Genomic DNA, 18,432 nt, shown 5'->3' with positions numbered 1-18,432 from the left:
TGCTCTCCACAAGTGACAATTAAAAGCACAAAGAGAAGCCTTGTCGTTCGACACATCCTCAATTTACTTCAACTTATCGTGCGCAGAATAAAGCCCTCGTATGTGACCAGCAAACCAAAGGCATGCAAATGTAATCATCGAATGCAAAGAGATAACTCATGCGAAATATAAATTAACTCGGGAGATCAAATATAGCAAAGCACTTTGTCTCCTTATAATGCTTCTTTACAATTGTTCCATTGGAAGCTCAGAATGACTGGATGCATTAACAAACGGTCCAAGATCAGAAACGAGTGAGTAGGAAGGTGATGGTGTGACAGCGACTGAATCATTATCCCATCACTCCAGCTGGTGAGGATTTGACACTTTCCCTGACATTAGTGGAATGAGGAAATCTCTGGACAGACAGGAACTGAACTGTTGCTATAGTTCAATGAGACGGAGCCGAATATAATGTGTGCTTCATAGCAGCTAGCCGGGTTAAACTCATCGTATAACCTCAGCACAGGAAAATAAAGGCTTCACAGAATTCAACAAAATGCTATTGACATGCTGGACATATGTCTTATTGGTATTTCTGAACATATGTATAAATAGCATATATAATGTGAAGCCAATCCACTACTCTAAAGCTGAGAAACACCTTTACATCACAACGGATATTCAAGTACAGCAACAGATCAGCAGAGGCTCAGTCATGCGCCACAGTCCATGAACAAGCGAGATGAGGTAAAACTGAATTACATCAGGCTACCAATCATCTGTGAGACATTTTGGGAAATACTCGAGTTAATTTTTTTTCTCTAAATATAAGATGATGTAGTGGTTTCTGATTCACACCTCTAGACATGAGTTCATCAGCAACTGAATTTGTGGAAGCCACCGACCTCAACCCACAAGCACGAGCCTTACTTTTCAAGCCAACCGCTTCCCCGCACAAGCCAAGGTTATAGCAGCACCCAAAAGGAGCTGGCAGCACGCAGGCCCAGCCTGCACTCAGCCTCCAAAGACTTGTGGTCCTCACGGTATAAACCACAAGATCCTGCACCCTATAAAAGACACAGGACAAGCTGATCATTATATCAAGAGGGCAAGCCTGCCAAGTGTTACGATCAGAGCCAGATGACCTTTCCATCACACCTGCTCAGTTTGACAGCATCACTATCCGAACACTCTCACTCTTTCAATTGTCTCCACATCCATTGCTCTGTGTCTCACCTGTATGTTTACTGTTGGGATCACGTTACCATCAGTCACAATATATATATATGTATATATGCTGCCAGGTACAGTATATTAGGATTAGTTTTGTTTGACAGAGTGAAACTGAGATTGGTAGACTAGTGTTCCTTTAACATGATTTATAGTGTTAGATGAGAGGGTAGGCTCTCTCAGCTCTTCAGGGAATGCTTAAATCTGTTGCCACAGTTTCTCTCTGGGCAGAAATATTCCTTTTCAGCAACATAAAATCCTCTTAAGTTCAAAGACACCAGCAACTGAACTCGTTCTCGTTCATGTTGAACCCCAGAGAAGCTGTGCAACCGTGTCACAACACAGTCCAGAGGAGCGACAAACAGAAACCCCATTGCACTTGCATTGTGTTCACTTAGAATGCAGGACAGGAGAAGAAAGAATGAACAGCAGCATATGTTGTTCCAAAACCTTGCACTAGATCAGGCTATCGTAGAAAATAATGTGCCAAAAAACTGAAGAAACCGGACACCAGATGTAGCTTCAGAACCCCAAACATCGCTTTCAGGTTAATTAGAGCTTGAACCATACATGATTGGATGTGTTTTAGTTTTTACATCAAGGTACAGTGCGAGGTTCAAGAGAACAACAACTGAGGTTGCTTGAACTGGGCCCTGGACCAGAGACAACCACAGCTTTCAATTGGGAAAAAAGATTTCCAATATCTCAGAACAAGGTTTGCAGGAAGAAAAATAATGAAAAATATGTAAATATGTAAATAATAATCTGCTAATTATCCTGCTCTACCCTTCTACTAAAACAAACAGCATTCATTTCACAAGAAAGTCAACAGATCCAATATGTTTGAGAGAATCATGTTTTACCTGCCAGAAGATGGTATCTATTGTCCTGCCCAGGAAGCCTTCTCTCGTTTCAGAAGACAGGAGTTTGGGTCCGAGGATCGTCATGAACTCGTTGAAATCAACCTGTCCATCACCTGATACAATAAAAAAGATGGATTTGTAGAATTAGCTGCTGGTTGTAAACAACATATTAATTCCCATCCGGAATATTCAATTTATCACTCCAATGGAGATCAATCATCTTGGCCATCCCGATTGAATTTTCATTCATCTCTTCCGTCTTTCTCTTTCGTGAAGAGTGCAGACTCAGAGAAAGGATCGGTGTCTGCAGTTTGTCTTGTTTCATTTTAACCTTCCTACACGGCACTGCAAAAATGATAAAGACAGCATGACAACAACCTTCCTGATTATTGATTGATTATTTTGTAGCCGGGGCATAATAACAGCCGGTGTTGGCATCCTGAACAGGTTGGGTTCCCCTGAGCCTTAAAGGTTGCAAAAGGTTTCTGTGCTTTTGTAGAGAACATATTAAACTATATTTGGGCTTAAAGGGAAATACTTTTGTTTTTTGCTTTAAAAGACACGGTTCACTACCCCAGTAACTGAGACAAGAGACAGAATCAATGATCTCCGACGAACAGATCTCAGCTTTCATCCACAGAATCCTGCATGCACACTGATTCTGTCAACGCTGATCTGATCATTTACTCTGTCAAGCTTCGTTCAGGTCCCTTGTTTATGTTAATTTCGTTTTATTATGTGCATAATTACACAAAGCTGCACTGCATAGTCTTCCTGTAGATTACAGGCCATCTATAATAAGATCACTAAGGGTTTAGCAAAACGTGGCGGAAAATTTAAACCTGACATTAAAAAATAATGGCCCATGAAGACGCACTTTGAAATTATCTGTCAAAGCAATTCTAGGTAAATCACAAGTGAGAGAAAATTGGACACATTCTCTACTGTGTTCAATTCTTTGAAAACCTTGTTCACCCTCATTTCTTGTTGGTTCCCCTCATCTTGTCACCTGCTGAATCTACAGATGAAGCCGATGCATTGTCAGTGGAACGTTACCAGAGCAGCACGACTGAATCTGCACCCAACAACAGCAACAGCACCTCTGCTGCTGCTCTGACTGTGGTCACGCGTTACTTTGGAGCATTCCTTTTCTTTCTCTTTTGCCTCGTCCCATCAGGGGTTGCCACAGCAAATAAACCTTCTCCACTTCACCCTGTCCTTTGCATCGTCCTCCCCAAAACCAGCCACTCTCATGTCCTCCCTCATTACGTCCATGTATCTTCTCCTGGGTCAACCTCTAGCCCTGTTCCAACCTTGTAAGGGACCTTATCTCCAAAACGTCTAACCTTCACTGTCCCTCTTATTGTCTCATTTCTAATCCTATCCAACCTGGTCACTCCCAAGGAGAACCTCAGCATCTTCATCTCTTCCACCTCTAGCTCTGCCTCCTGTCTGTTCCTCAGAGACACTGTCTCTAAGCCGTCCATCATGGCTGGCCTCACCACTGTCTCTAAGCCGTCCATCATGGCTGGCCTCACCACTGTCTTGTAGACCTTTCCCTTCATCCTCGCTGATACTCTCCTATCACAGAGCACACCTGATTGATTCTTCTGGTTCTCCAGCTTCCTTCCACCTCCAAAAGCATGCAGCTTAGGTAAATTGGGCTACGCCAAATTGTCAGTAGGTGCGAGTGTGTGAACATGTTTGTTTCTCCTTTGTTTGCCCTGTGTTGAGCTGGCGTCTTATCCGGGGTGTACCCCGCCTTTCGCCTGTAGCCGTCTGGGATCGGCTCCAGCAACAGCCGTGAATATGCGTGCCTACCAGGGAACACAGTTCTTGTACCAAGCTCTTCCTGTGCCATGGCAAAACCAAGAATCCTGCTTAAGCTATAAACAAATTACCGAAACGAGATCAGCTGGACGTTGCATGGCATTAAAATCGATGGCTGAGACCAATGGCCCACTTCACATGAAGTGTATAAATCACTATTATTTAATTTATTGATTTATTACTATTATCAGTCAATCAGTCACCCCCATTAACAGTATTGTGAATGTCTGTTCTGACCAGCTTACAGCTGCAGGAAGAGCGACCATAAGAACCATGCAAATGAATAAATGAATAGCATTATACTTCACACTTCCCAAGATAAGAGCTGCTTTGACCTTAGTCAGCTTTAAATGCTTCCTTGAATTGCATCAGACTTAATCCCGAGGCACACAAGCAGCTCTGGTCTCCTGAGATACCGAAAACAGATGAGTCAGAACCGGAATAAAGGAAGTCCGGCTTCTTAAACTTCAATATTCAGTCCGGAACATTTGCCGGATTTTTTTCCTCCCTAATGTGAAACTGAAAAACATTTATCAAAGGCTACAACAGCAGAATGAAGAATATTAATATTTCCACGTGATCTTACATTTGCATACATTTCTCCACTCTAATTTCCACTCCGCCCCCCTTATGAAATGAAAAAGTCTATTCTGTGTATTTGTTGTCTACAAAACGAGGGATGGATGGTGTTTGCATCTTACAGTCCTCTCAAAGGACAAAAACGTCACATGTAAAGATGATGCAGAAATAAATCCTAGACAGCAGAAATCATAAGCACTCTGAATATCTTTATGGTGCATTCCCTTTAAATAATAACCCCATCTCTTTGCCATTCATACAGTTCAATAACCTCACCGTGTCTCTGTGGTATTAAAGTAGAGACGGTGAGTGGTTAGCATTAAAATGAGTCCAGAATCAGGTATGTATGAAGATTTTTAATGGAATATGTAAAAAAAAAAAAAACAAGAATGCCTGGGGAAAACATTGTTGACTGTATTTCTTAATAATGTGCTTATTGATAAGACAAGTGCATCAAATATCTTGGATATTTTTTCTTTTAGCGCATATGTGAAATAAATCATGACACTTAATGTAAAACCCTGTGTGTGTGTGTGTGTGTGTGTGCATGTGACTCACCGTCCATGTCTAGTCTCTGCATGATGATGGCCAGCTCCACCTCACTGGGCATGTAACCCAGAGAGCGCATGGCCATTCCCAGCTCCTGCTTGGAAATGAACCCATTTCCGTCACGATCCAGCACCTTAAAGGCCTCCCGGATCTCTGCCAACATAAACAGGAAGCCGACTCAGCATAAGCCGGTGCTTCCTCAAACAAACAATGAAAATAATTTACAGTCCCGTGTGGCAGACATCTTTTGCTTTACTCACAGTGTTGTGTGTGTGGGATTCTTTTATTTGGTAACTTGTTACCTGGTTCTTCCAGGTAAGTTAGTTCACCCCTCCCCCCTCTGTTATTACCATTTGCACACCTCTATCTACATCCCTCCCTCTCCCTTCTTGTCTGACCCAGCTTTTGGCTGCCTGTAAAGGAATTGGTCTTGCATCACTGCTTTATGTTAACAAGATCAATTCCACCCACTGATTCATCCTTTCCACCTGCTGCCACAGTCACTGCCACCCCTCTCTGCCCCCCTAAAGCCTTCTGGCTGCTGTCTTTCTGTCATATATAGAACATATTTAATATCTCGATTACCAACCATCCATCTGAAGTTACATTCAGACAGTTGGAAAGTTGGACAGGTGAGGTTTCATAAATGGCCTGTGACCTTCAAGATAATGGACTTCTTCAATATTATAGAATATGGCTGTCAGTGATCAGACGCCCTGCATAATAACGTAAATGACCACAGAGGTAAATTACTGCTTCATTCATAACAATACTTTCTTGGAGAGGTTCTTCATTCATGAGGAATCCCTCATTTTATGAATATTTCCAACATCAGACCATAAACATCAAAGATGCTTTTGCCTCACATGGATGAATCAAAAGCAAGGGGTCGTAGAAAAAAAAAAAAAAAGTCAGAATCAGTCTGAATTTGAAACATGTTTTGTCATCCGTGCTTCCTGCCGACACCTCAAATGTAATCCAAGTACCAGGACCTTTGATGAAGATGATGATGGTCTATTGACCAATGCGTTGCCATAAATATCTTAATTAAAAACAAACAAACCATGGATCCTGACAGAGAATTTCAGTTGGTAATGAATATAGCGTATCACAACATAGCTTTGTGGCGTAGCAATGGGCCAACCGTCTGCTACAAAGCACCAGCACAGGATAAACAGCGTGGTGAAAGCCCCACAGGCCCCTTAAGAAGGACCGCAAGCTAGATGAAGGGCTTTTCAGCTCTGAAAGCTGGTCTTTACATGAAGTCCTGCTAACGCTACATGCTCCTAAATTGCCTCAATCTCACAGCATAGAGAACAATGCCTCATTTATACACATTCTAGTGAGAAGCTGGGTCACTGGCTTCCCAACGCGTGAACAAGATGTCAGTGTAGGCTTTAATATGCATTCATAAATGCATATTTCACAAGTGTGCCAACAGGCAGGAGCGGGTGTATGGCGAGAAGACAGAAGAGACCGACAGGCATCTGGTGTTTTTAAATAGAGATGGAACGTCACCTCTGAAGAACACTGACTGCATGGCATGCATGAGCTCACTGTTGAGCACTGAATAATCTGAGTGTGGAAGCTGGAAGAGATGGCTTTCCAATATTCCCAGTAAGCAGGAAGGCTGTATTTTTAGTCTTTAAATGGGACACGCATCTCCCTGCAAGTCTCAGCACCAACTACAATTTATGAAAGAAGCAACAGCCAGTTGCCAGGGATTTGTTGCAGTACTCTGAAACAATGCAGGATAAGCTGCATGGGAAATCACAGAAATAAAGAGAAGATGAAATCAACTGGGTGAGACATGCTTTACTTGCATTTTTGTCAGAGAGCAAACATGCCTGACTGCCTGACCCAGAACTTGATCAAATGAAGTAAATAAAGCGTCACTCATTTTATATCCTGCTGTACTCCTGTCTGCTGGCAAATCATTTAAAACAAACCATGAATGGAGCTTCAATTATGACACCGTCTCAAACCTGCGTGAAAAGAGCACTGTGCATCCCGAGAACGCTGGTACCAAGCAAATAAAGCATCGTCATCATTTCCAACAATACAAAGGCTTGTTTGATACTTTCTAGGACATGCACACACAAATGCTGACAGACCCACACAAACAGAGGAGGGTCTTACCTCGGCATTAAATTGAGCTTCACTTGAATGACTCAAGCTATTGTAATTGTTGGCCCATATTCAACATTCAACTCTGAAGCTGGAGCAGAAAAAAAAAACTTTTAAAGGATTTTCAAGAACGTTAAAACCTTTTTTCCTGAGAAGCAGACATTAAAAGATAGTCTCTGGTCGGTATTTGCCCTATGTGTCATTTTGTGTTTCTATATTCATGGAAATTTATTAATTTAGTAATATTCATTCATTTTCCTGACCACTTTTTCCGTTACTGGGTCGCGCACCCTGGACAAGCCGCCAGTTGATCGAGGGGCCACACAGACAGACAGACAATCATTCACACACACACACCTATGGACAATTTAGTGTAACTAATTCATCTATAAATTGCATGTTTTTGATGGTGGGAGGAAGCCGGAGAACCCGGAGAGAACCCACACTAACACAAGGAGAACATGCAAACTCATCACAGAAAAGGCCGCAAGTCGGATTCGAACCTGTGACTTTCTTGCTGTGAGGCAACAACACTTTCCACTGTGCTGCATTAATTTGGCAGTATGTTAATTCTCAATGTATTTCTCATCTGGTTACTGAGGTGTGGGTGCATTTAATATGAGGTACCCATTCAAACAGCAGACGCCCCATCCTCAGTGAACCGACAGACACTGACTTGATGCGATGATGGACTGGGTAGGCCTGATGAGGGAGACCGGCGCTCGACGTGGGACCACAGTTCACTTAATGACCGAACAAAACATTCAGTTACAAAATGTTCTCCCTCTTGTTTTTGTTTAAAATGTCACATATTATTTATTGTCTTTCATGTTTTCCTGTGATGAACCAGTATCTTGTTCAGAACCAATGTCAGCTGGGATAGGCTAAAAAAAACAACATTCTATTGAGTGTTAAATTAATCTGATAGTTTAGCTTGTTTGGAACCACATACATGGTATTGAGAATATTTAAACAATAAAATAATACCACATCTTTACATTTGTATAGTTTCTAGAAATCATTTTTTACTATAGGTTTGTCAAATCCCAGCAGGATTGACTGTCTGCGTAACTCCCTTGATTTGTGCTAAGAGAAGTTGTTTCAGTTAGCAGCTGGTTCCAAATCCACACCCCGTAATTTACCCATCCGTGCCAATTCAGTGTGTAGGCAAATCTCTCAGCCCAACCCAAGTCCAAAAGCTAGAGAGGGAACTGTTTACTTTATGCCTATGGAACTGGAAACAAGCTGCCGTAAGCTGATGCCCAGTAACCTCCCGATTCCTTCTCTTGCTCTGCTTCAAGGAAAAATGAATGCTGCTGGGCTGCACGGAAATAAACCTCTCTGCAGGCTTACTGCCATCTGGTTCAGCTCAGCGTGCACAGCAAGTAAACTGCTATAGGATTTATTCTGATGCCCTTTCGCTGAGCCTTTAATAAAAATAAAAATCACATTTTTGCTTTAAAGTCTGTCCAGGATTTCAATGTTATGAAGTTTTCCCTGGACAACCACTGGAAACATTTTTGGCTCAACATGTAAAGAGTGTCTGGATGCTCGACGCTGTTGAGCATTGTGCTGATGGTGCCAGAATGGAGCTTTACTTTTTCTGTCTACAAACATCAAAACTAACCCAGTACAATGTGTGTGAAGCGGAACCTTGGTTCTCAAAGAACTTATTGCACCGAAATGTATGGCGAAATCGAGGATTTCAACTTTTCTTAAGAGAACGGAGCTAAAGAGAAAGAGAGGGAAAAACCCAGAAGGACTGTTACCCAGTCATTTTATGGAGGAGGACTGCCTTTCAAAGGAACAACCCTTCTCCGTTCCCTCCTTCCACCTCCCTCCCGACACGGATTCATCTAGTTTCCATTATTTCTTTTGGGAACAAAAAACAGTATTACGCCGTTGAAATGTTTTACGGAACAAATTATGTTCTAGAACTGAGGTTCTACTGTCATGCATAGAGCACACTGGATACATGTAATGTGTTATTCATATAAAGACGGTCAGCTGATCATCATTCGGTGACTAGAGTCTTCCTCGTCCATCACCTTTAGTTCAAATCTCCACTCAGACACATCAACCTGGTCAAGTGGGGGTTTGTACACTTGGAAATTGTTCTGTTAAATTAGATGCAAGTAAATAAGTTGTAGCACGTGTGTGTGTGATGATTATTGCACATGGGCGCATCGTAATGCCGATGCAGAAATTATGTCGACAGTGCTGTTCTCCGCCTATGCTGACTGGTTTAATATTTAATATAAAATGTAAAAGAATTTGCACAAAACTAGAGCAAGTTTCTCATCAAACATACAGCACAAAAAGAAGAGCAGCTGCTGCAATGTAATAAATGAAAGGGTTTTTAATATTTACTATAAGGCAGTTAATGGATTGAATAAAATGTCTATGGTAATTCTGTATCTAAAGTTATTTACGAGAGAAGGCATTCAAGTATGATGTTCAGTTTAAGAGCACTTCAATTGTTCTTGTGGAATTAAATGAAGTCTTTGCTTAAGCATCTGTTTGTCTTCGCTTTATTTCTCATATCATATGACTATTTTTTTGTGTAAGAATATAAGAGCATTTCAAAAAAGCCCTTGCGGTCTTGTTTCCGTGTGAGTGACAGCAGTGCAGTCTCTAGAATGGATCACAGATCAGCGACTCAGATCTGAAGCCAGGCTTGGTGTTTGTGTTTGACAGGCATATCTGTGATCCTGCATCCCAAGAGAAATGTTTAAGGACCCTGCATTGCTTTATAAAATGACTTTCTTCTGTAAAGATGCAACTTCATGGGGAAAATGAATAAAAATAAATAAATAAATAAATAAAGGCTTAATTGTTGATGCAAGGAGGAACTTACTTTCTTGACATTAAAAAAGAGCAAACTTAAGGCCACAGTTTCTCACATTAGACAGTTACTTTCCTGCTCTAAAGCTGCTGGGAAAAACCTCACCGTTTCATATTAACAAGGATAACTATAGCCAGCGTCCTCTCAATGACTGACTTGTGTTGTCAAGGTATAATCAATAAATGAAGGCCGACATGAGGGCCAGTTGTTATCCTTCTATATTTAAACAGGCCACAACAGCTTCTCCTGAGAGATGAAGCATTTATAAAAACCCTCCCAGCTGACTGACTCCATATCCACAACCAAGTGAGAGTCCTGCAGCTGCAAGCCTCTAAAATGTCCCAGACAAATACAGAAAATAGCTTCCTTTAATATTGTGAAGCAGAAGTGCCGATTGTGCAGAATGTTGACGCTGCACTGAACAAATAGTGACTGGAAAATATACGTACAGGAGTTGCTAATCATGCTTGATGTGTCATGAAATAATTAAATGTCCACACTGTCGATGCTACATTTAAAGCTGTAGCACTAATAAGCCACTGCTGGGAAGGATGACTTGTTTTGCATGCATTTATTTATTCAAAACAAGTTGCGTGTTTTTGTCTATATATAAATACATTTTCTTTTTTTTAAGAATATATTTGTTTTCTGTCACTTAAAGAGTATATAATCAACATATTGCCATGACAATCAACAATAAATCAATACATTTTATATTACACATTGCATTTCGATTGATTACAAGCTCAAACTATATAAAACTAATCACAGTTTAATCTTGTTCACGTGACAATTACATTCTCGTGCTACACATTTGTTTCCCAAGTATGAGAGGAAAGGACAATTCAAAGCTTAATCTATTCCTAAAATACTCACATTATATTTATCTTTATTTGAATTTTAAGATAAGCATGCTTTGTTTCTTGTCTTTGTTTCCTGATGCAACAATTGCTTTGCTTTGTTGGCTGCACGGCACCATCAAGGGGCTCTTTTATATTTTAAGTGAATTCAAAACCCTTTATCCTCCGGGGTCGACACCGCAAAGACAAATCCATGGTGATCCTAGCAGAATGTGTGACGTGTGTGCACTCTCTGGTTTGACTAATTTCTCCGATTTTCATGGGTTCATTGGCTTGACAAGAAATATGATTGAATAATAATGATAACAATGCGTTGGTTTTATACAGTGCTTTTCTGGACACTCAGAGACGCTTTACATTGTGCATTATTCATTCACTTCATACTTGGTGGTGGTGAAGCTACTACTGTAGCCACAGCTGCCCTGAGGCAGACTGACAGGAGCGAGGCTGCCAATTTGCACCATCGGCCCCCCTGACCACCCCCAACATTCACTCACTACATTCACACAGGCAATGTGGGTGAACTGTGCTGCCCAAGGACACAACGACAGTGCACACATGTGCGGGAGCCGGAATTCGAACCACCAAATCGATCATAGGACGACCCGCTCAACCACCTGCACCACCGTCGCCCTACATTATGAATGACTAATTTCTCCCACTCAGTTCTCAGATAACTAGAGAGAGCATAAACAGCCACGCTGGTGACCCTCTAACTGGTGTGATGGCACCAAATAATCATGCAAAATGTAGCATATAAAATATAGTCAACACTGACAAATTAATCATACAGTCAACAGGCACCGGTTCACGGTGTTTAATTGACCTCTTTAAACACAAGCTGCTTATTCTTCAAACAAAATGAACCTGTTGAAATAGAAATGAAACGCATACTCCGCAACTGTCTCCTTGCATATCAAAACTCAACCCCGATGGGATATCAGGCCATTACTGCATGCTGTCAGCCAATTTTCCAGAGTGCCTCTTAGTGTCGCATCAGTGGATTTATATTTTGCAGAACTGGAGTGGAGTATTTTATTTGTGCTGTGTGTGACTAATACACAGGTTTGTGTTCTGTGGGCCCGGGTGATAACTCTTAGACCGGCTAAAGAACAAGCAGAGCCAAGTATTCCTTGGTGAGATAAAACTCCCAGGGAATAACACATTGTGAACCTTCTCTGGCTCAGGCTCAACGCTGCTTTGTAGCTTGGTGTTTTCGTTCAAAGTATTACCGGTACTGCCTATACAATTTACTTGGGTGTCAGTCAAGCTGACATGAAGCAGAACTGAGGATAAAAAAAAATGAATTTTTGATCATTTGTATGGAGAACCATATTCAAAGCACTTTCATTTTTCATAATTTCCTCATCTAAAAAGAGATGCTACGTGCCGTCATGTCATCAGCAAAAAGTGAAATGCTGCATCCTGAATGAATCCCACTGAAACAAGTTAATCAAGTGTATTATTCAGGTTACAGTAACGTCCTTTAGATGTAAAAAAAAAAAAAAAAAGCAGCCAGGCGCTTACCACCGAGCTCCTCCACGGAGATGCTGGCCAGCACGTCGTCTTCGCTGTCGGACAGCGAGCGGCTCAGGTAGTTCCCCTTGTAGAGCAGGCCTGCTGTCACATGGTGGAACGGCATCGTCTCCCTAGAGACAACAGGCAGACATTTAGACAGCAGAAACTGAACGCGACAAGGTGAAGACATTTCTCCCTTAGACTCTATGTAAGATTAATGGTGAACAAAAATAAATTAGATGCTCCACACGCTGTAGCTCATCAGAAGAATCCCATGCTACCAGTGAGGTGCATAAACGCTCAAAAATTATTTATGTTAAAAAAAATGCAATGTAAACATGTGATTGGCAACAGACACCTGTCTTGACTGATTTATTCCAGTGTTAAGTCTACAAACAAATTAGTGTTTGAGAGGCACAGCAGAAACAAATGAAGTCGAACGCCTTCACTAAATGGGAAGTCACACAGTGAAGGGGACTCATAGTTAGAGGTAAATGCAATGGACGCGTCACAGGCGGCTCCATGTGCAAAGGCGACTGCGGCAATTCATTATTCAATAAATCGGAGCCCGAGGACACAGGAGGAAAGTGAGAGCTGTCACAGCAGAAGGATTTGGGGCCGCATGCTTCCTGCTCTCTCATTGGATTTCATCTCGATGGGGATTTGGTCGGTATTTATCTGAGAGCTTAGTACGTTGAGAACGAGCTCAGACATTGCACAAAGCGCTGTGTGTAACTTTGGGATGTTCTGAAGCAGTGGACTTGGCAGTTTTTACATCTTTTGATGGCTTTTATCACTCTGTCCAGTTCCTGTGCCGATGTCCATGTTTCAGTGTTCAGCGCCGTCAGCCAGCTGCCCTCGCAAATTGCAAAGTGGTCCCCACATCTTTCTTGTTTGTCAGTTTAATAAGCATACATATCAAGAATGAGTAACGCCCGGGGCTTTACGACCAACTTTCTTTGCAGGCATTGCCAAGACTCCCCCCCCCCCCCCCCCCCATTTGCTCATTCATTAATTATTCAGTCGTCTTTCAGCTGTCGTTCCGAATATTACAATCATCGCTCGCTGTCCCTTTCTCTACATTAATGTTACAACCCGTATGGCTGCTAGATAAATGACACAGTTTGACAGAGTTGCAAAAAAACCTGGGTCTATTGGAATGATCTACAGAATGTGCATGCAGTTTTTCACTGCACATTTTTCAGGACTGCAGTAAATAACTTGAAAACTTGTTCTGAATCTTTATCTTTTTTTTTATCAGAGTGGTGCAAAAGTGTTTTGAAAAAGGAAAGGCAGGCATGTTAATCAGCTCACATGTCAGTCATGTATGCACAGTGTGTGCACGCAGGAGGGCCGAGGCTTGCATCGCGCCTCCTCACGATTCTGCACCTCTGGATCTGCATTCTTCAATAATTTGCACTGAGCAGAGAGTGATCAGCAGTGAGGACCAGAATACTGCTGGATGATTGATCTCAGACTAAATACCACGCAGCGATTGTATATTTACCACAACTTCATAACTTAAATTGACAATTGAATTAAAAGGAATATTTCACTATCAATGCTACATAAAGAATACCAGCTAAAACCTCAATACTGTTTTAATTGCATCATTTATTTACTTATTTATCTTTGACCTAAATATATCTGTATTGCTCAGGTGCTAGAATACCTCCATTGATTAAACGCATCATGCTTTTGGGCTTAGAACTGAACTCGGACTTCAACCAACTGACAACAATAGTTCAATATCAGCTTCGTGATTGGCGGCTCATTCACGCTGGCGTCACTCTGTTGTCTCCTTCACCTCATCCTCTCCCTCATGAGGTATAGATTCTGGAAGTTCTGAGGTAATTGAGATCTGATGCTGTTCATTTGGGAGATTCCTGTCGCAACCCGAACTAGGACTTGAACCCAAATGCAGAAGCAATGTCCAATTCAATAACGTTTTAATGCAAAGTATCAACGGAAATCACTCTCACAGAGAAATATAACTATGACCGTGATAAAGAACAAAGTAACAAACCAAAAATGGCAAAGTACCAAAGAAGAATAAACAAATTATCAAAGACTCAAATCTCATTTGCATGACAAGGATTGGTGCTGGTTCTCTGTTTCAAACATACGAGATGAGCTGGCACAGGACAAAGCGAGACTCAAACAATTTATACGTGAGGTAGGGGAACACAGGTGGAACCAATCGGGGTTGGATTGACAATCACACAAAGGCAGGAGAGCATTGGGGTGAGTGCCAAAATGAAACAGGAAGTGGGAAAAACACAGACACAAGACAGAAACTAAACATGACCAAGCACATTTTCCTGGACATGACAATTCCTTCTCACGCTGGAATCCGTTCAGCAGCTCAGAGCCTTTCACACCAAACCAAGCTGTCCTGTATGATGACTGATGAAAAGGCTGCTTCCGTCTAGCCTGGCGTGATCATGGGTTCAAACATGAAAATAACTGCTCTCCAGCCCCTCTGGAAGACAACGAACAGAGCTGCATGTCTCCATCGGCATTATTACGCTTGATTAAATTGATTAGTCTCAGCTGAAGCTAATCTGCCCTTCAGGAGCAGAGTGAAATACAGAAATCACCACTGTCTCAAAGACTCAGACCTCTTAGATATTTCCCAAAGCTCTATGCTCTATAAACCAGTTAAATAGAAAAGGGGGGGAGGATTCAGGGATATAGAATTTCAGTGACTTAAAAAAGGGGGGGAAAGAACCATGAAATCATTGTATGGTGTTTTTTTTTTATTTTACTGAGCAAGCTCCATGTTTATTCTATTTATTTATTTTTTACTTTAGCTGAGTTATCTGATCTATGTTTAATTCATCAAATATAACACTGGGGTAAAATTCTTTTCAGCTTCTTGTATCCCGAGATGCGCCGGGTCCAAAATGTTTTTTTAATGATAGAAAAAAATAAAAAAGCAGTAAAGCTTCACATTCACATTGAAATGATGATGATTGTTTCAGCTCCATCCATTTCCTCTGAAGGTCTCCGTCGTGACTCAGAATGCAGAGACCTACAGAGGGTGAGGCTGTTTCACCTTTAGGCTGACCAGAAGAACACAGAGACAAGTAAAATCACACATGAACGCAACATCTCTCACAGCCACAGTCACTAGAACTGTCAGCCGAGGCAAACAAGGCTGCAGATAAAGGTCAGAATCCATACTTTGATTCCAAAAATAAAGTACACGAGACACACAGATAATAAATAAAGCTGACTTTAAGACTGATCTGTGTCGACGGCACGCACACAGTCGTCTGTCTTTTTTAACTGGATGGATAAAAGTAATAAAAGCCTGCACAACAAAGCGTGGAGGATGACAGCAGGTTTAATGACATCTGAAGTCTGGTCATGTCCAAGAATTCTGAACTGGAAAACATATAAAAAAAAAACATTTACATTGAAGGTTATGAAAACTTGAGAATCAGCAAGACAGGCGGGCAGACGACAAATCATAATTCTATCATCTGGAGTGTTTCCAGGGTTATTAAAAGGTTCGTGGCGAAACTGAACCCAATCACAGCAAAAGGGAAAGAAGCCACCATCACTGCAGCGACGCTCAACCGAGCTCTACTCGCACTGACACGCCAAGGACAAGGCAAAGATGGCGCGACCAATCAGCACTCTGACCCTGGAGGAAGACGCGCCTCACGGCAGTTACTCTGCTGCCAACGCACCGGAGGCAGAGCGGCGAGCTCTTGTAGATACTGAGCGTATACTTTCAAGGCACTTACATTTTAACAATGTTGTGAATTATTTTTCGAATAATAAAAAAAGTAGAATAGTTTTTTATAAATACTCAATGTAAATTAATATGGAATTCACACTTTTTATAGATACAAAATTTACATCGGCTCGGCTGCACAAACTCTTTGATCCCATCCGCATTCACACCACAGCAGATTTTCGTCTTTGCAGATCAGCAGCCGGTCTTTCATTCTGTGACATGACTAATTGAACCCATCACCACCCAGAGACACCAGTCCTCAACTCTGAGGAGAGTGACACCTGACAAAATGGTCATGACTGCGTTCAAAACTTTCTGCATGACAAGCAGGCCAGAGGCCATTTCTCACTTCAGACCCTGCAGCAGCCGATCAAAATGGGACGGCAGCGTACTGGCGGCAGACCCTCAGCTGTGTGACAAAGATCATGAAGCACTGGCATGTTGGAGAGTGGCTCTAGTAGTTTCAGTACACAACACACATTCATTCATTTCAAGGTGAGCTTTGCTTTAAATAGATACGCACTGCCTTGCTGGCCTGCAGCTCATTTCTTTGGATCAAATTATCACAGATATAAGAACAAGAAGGGAAATCACCTGTTCAGGTTGTGATCGCTTTTACAGAACGCCTACGTTTGCAGACATAGAGAGGAATGCGGCAGGAAGTGTTCCGTTCTGAACTCTAGCAATCACTGGTGAGGCTGGGAGCTATAACTCTGACTTCGTTTATAATTAATCACCTGATTTCATTTTACATGCTTTTTCATTTGCGTCGCTATTGAAGCTCCTTCAGGGTGCCTGGCTCTCTGTTAAGCTGCGAGCTCCTCTGGGTTGAGACCTATCTATTGATTACGTCACGTTGCACATGTATACATTCAGGATGAACAAGTTCAATTCAATACAAACAGCCAGTAAGAAAATATTGAGCACTGCTGCAAGCAAACACGCAGAGGAGATGCTAAAAATCTAGCAATGGATTAGGATGAATGAATAACCAATGACCTTTTCACCAGCTAGCCCTAATCTGGTCCTAAGGAGTATAAAACAGCATAAGAAAACCCAAAGAGTAAATGTCCCAGAGTGTCCAGGGGAATAGAGTGAGAACGTCCTGGACCTGATCTTGGTCTCCTCTATCGGGTGTGCAGCTTCCTCTTAACTGCCTCCGACCACTAAAACTTGAATTAACACAAAATGCCAGATTTTAATGATTTTATATAAAAAGACAGCGCCTGAATGTAATTGCTAGTTGTCCCGCCTTAGCAGTAGCCAAATGCTTACTGTTACTGAGCTCTGACATCACAGGGTGGGTTGGTGGGTGTCACCACAGCATCTCCAAATCCCCAATTTAGTTAATTGTGAGCCAATCAAAGTTGCCCTTGGAATTATTGCCACCCTGTACATGAAGTTGAGCTTCAGCTCGCAGACTGATAGCCCGACTATCTCCTTCAGGAGTTTCTGCTACGGAACAACATTCCCTTTGCGTTGTCTTGGCCCTGAAGCAGCCGACAATAACATGGCTAAGCCTTCCGTGAAAGCAGTTTACGGTCGATGCTTTGGACTGTGAAGAAAAGGAACATTGCAGCGCTTTAAAAGGCAGCGATCCGAGACAATTTATCAAACATTCATACGGCAAAGTAGCAGTCAGCGGTTCAAACTGAGAAAAGGGAAGGCGCTGTCCCAAAGAAGTGCTCTATCCCTCCTTGTGCTACCGGCATGCTTCCTGCAGCGACTGATGCTCTTTCTGATTCTTACCCACACCGGTGGCCATGGCTGAACTCAGCAGGATCCTGCAGCAGAACCGGCTCTCTCGCTGGACTCTCCATCACATCCATCGGCTCGTCTCTCAGGTACGGGCTGCCTGGCAAGTCTCCATTGATCTTTGAGTGCATCCCCGGCGGTGGCTCCGCGGTCTGTGGCTCCGGCTCCGTGACCTCCTCCTCCATCAGACGCTTAGGTGCAGTGGTCCCTCTCGCAGCATTGGCAGACTGCCCGAGCACAAACCACCGAGCCTGACTGCCGCCACAATTTGGGCTTGTCCCAGAGTAGAGGCACCAGTTCCAAGAAACCCGTTGTAAATGCTTGAGCAGTGAGACATGCAGGTAAGACAGCTCCACTGATTTCCCTCCCCCCCTTTGCTCTCTCCGTCACTGTCCAGTGCAAACATTCCTGCACATGTGGAGACAGAGCGGAGGGCTCATTAGAGAGTCCCAATGACAGGCTGAGCCCTACCTTCCAGCTGCTGCCTGCAGCTGTGCTCACAAAACACACATAGCAGAAGGGAAGAGGCACGGAAAGACAGCGGCA

At 42.4% G+C, this 18,432-nt stretch overlaps 1 protein-coding gene across 1 annotated transcript in view; it reads right to left on the bottom strand.

The window, feature by feature from the left end:
- LOC137915373 (calcium-binding protein 8-like) overlaps nucleotides 1-18,002 on the bottom strand; it is a 31,456-nt gene extending 13,454 nt beyond the window's left edge. The window contains exons 1-4 of the mRNA XM_068758711.1: nucleotides 17,881-18,002; nucleotides 12,393-12,514; nucleotides 5,043-5,186; nucleotides 2,076-2,188 (exon numbers count right to left, since the gene is read on the bottom strand). Coding sequence (XP_068614812.1) covers nucleotides 2,076-2,188; nucleotides 5,043-5,186; nucleotides 12,393-12,514; nucleotides 17,881-17,960 — 459 coding nt within the window. The 5' untranslated portion in view covers nucleotides 17,961-18,002. The remainder of the gene's footprint in view (nucleotides 1-2,075; nucleotides 2,189-5,042; nucleotides 5,187-12,392; nucleotides 12,515-17,880) is intronic.
- Nucleotides 18,003-18,432: the final 430 nt, after the last annotated feature.

Source organism: Brachionichthys hirsutus, unplaced genomic scaffold, assembly GCF_040956055.1.
Source record: "Brachionichthys hirsutus isolate HB-005 unplaced genomic scaffold, CSIRO-AGI_Bhir_v1 contig_1006, whole genome shotgun sequence".
Classification (NCBI taxonomy): domain Eukaryota; kingdom Metazoa; phylum Chordata; class Actinopteri; order Lophiiformes; family Brachionichthyidae; genus Brachionichthys; species Brachionichthys hirsutus.
Note: the sequence above shows the minus strand (reverse complement) of the source record. Positions and strands in the feature narration are given on the sequence as shown.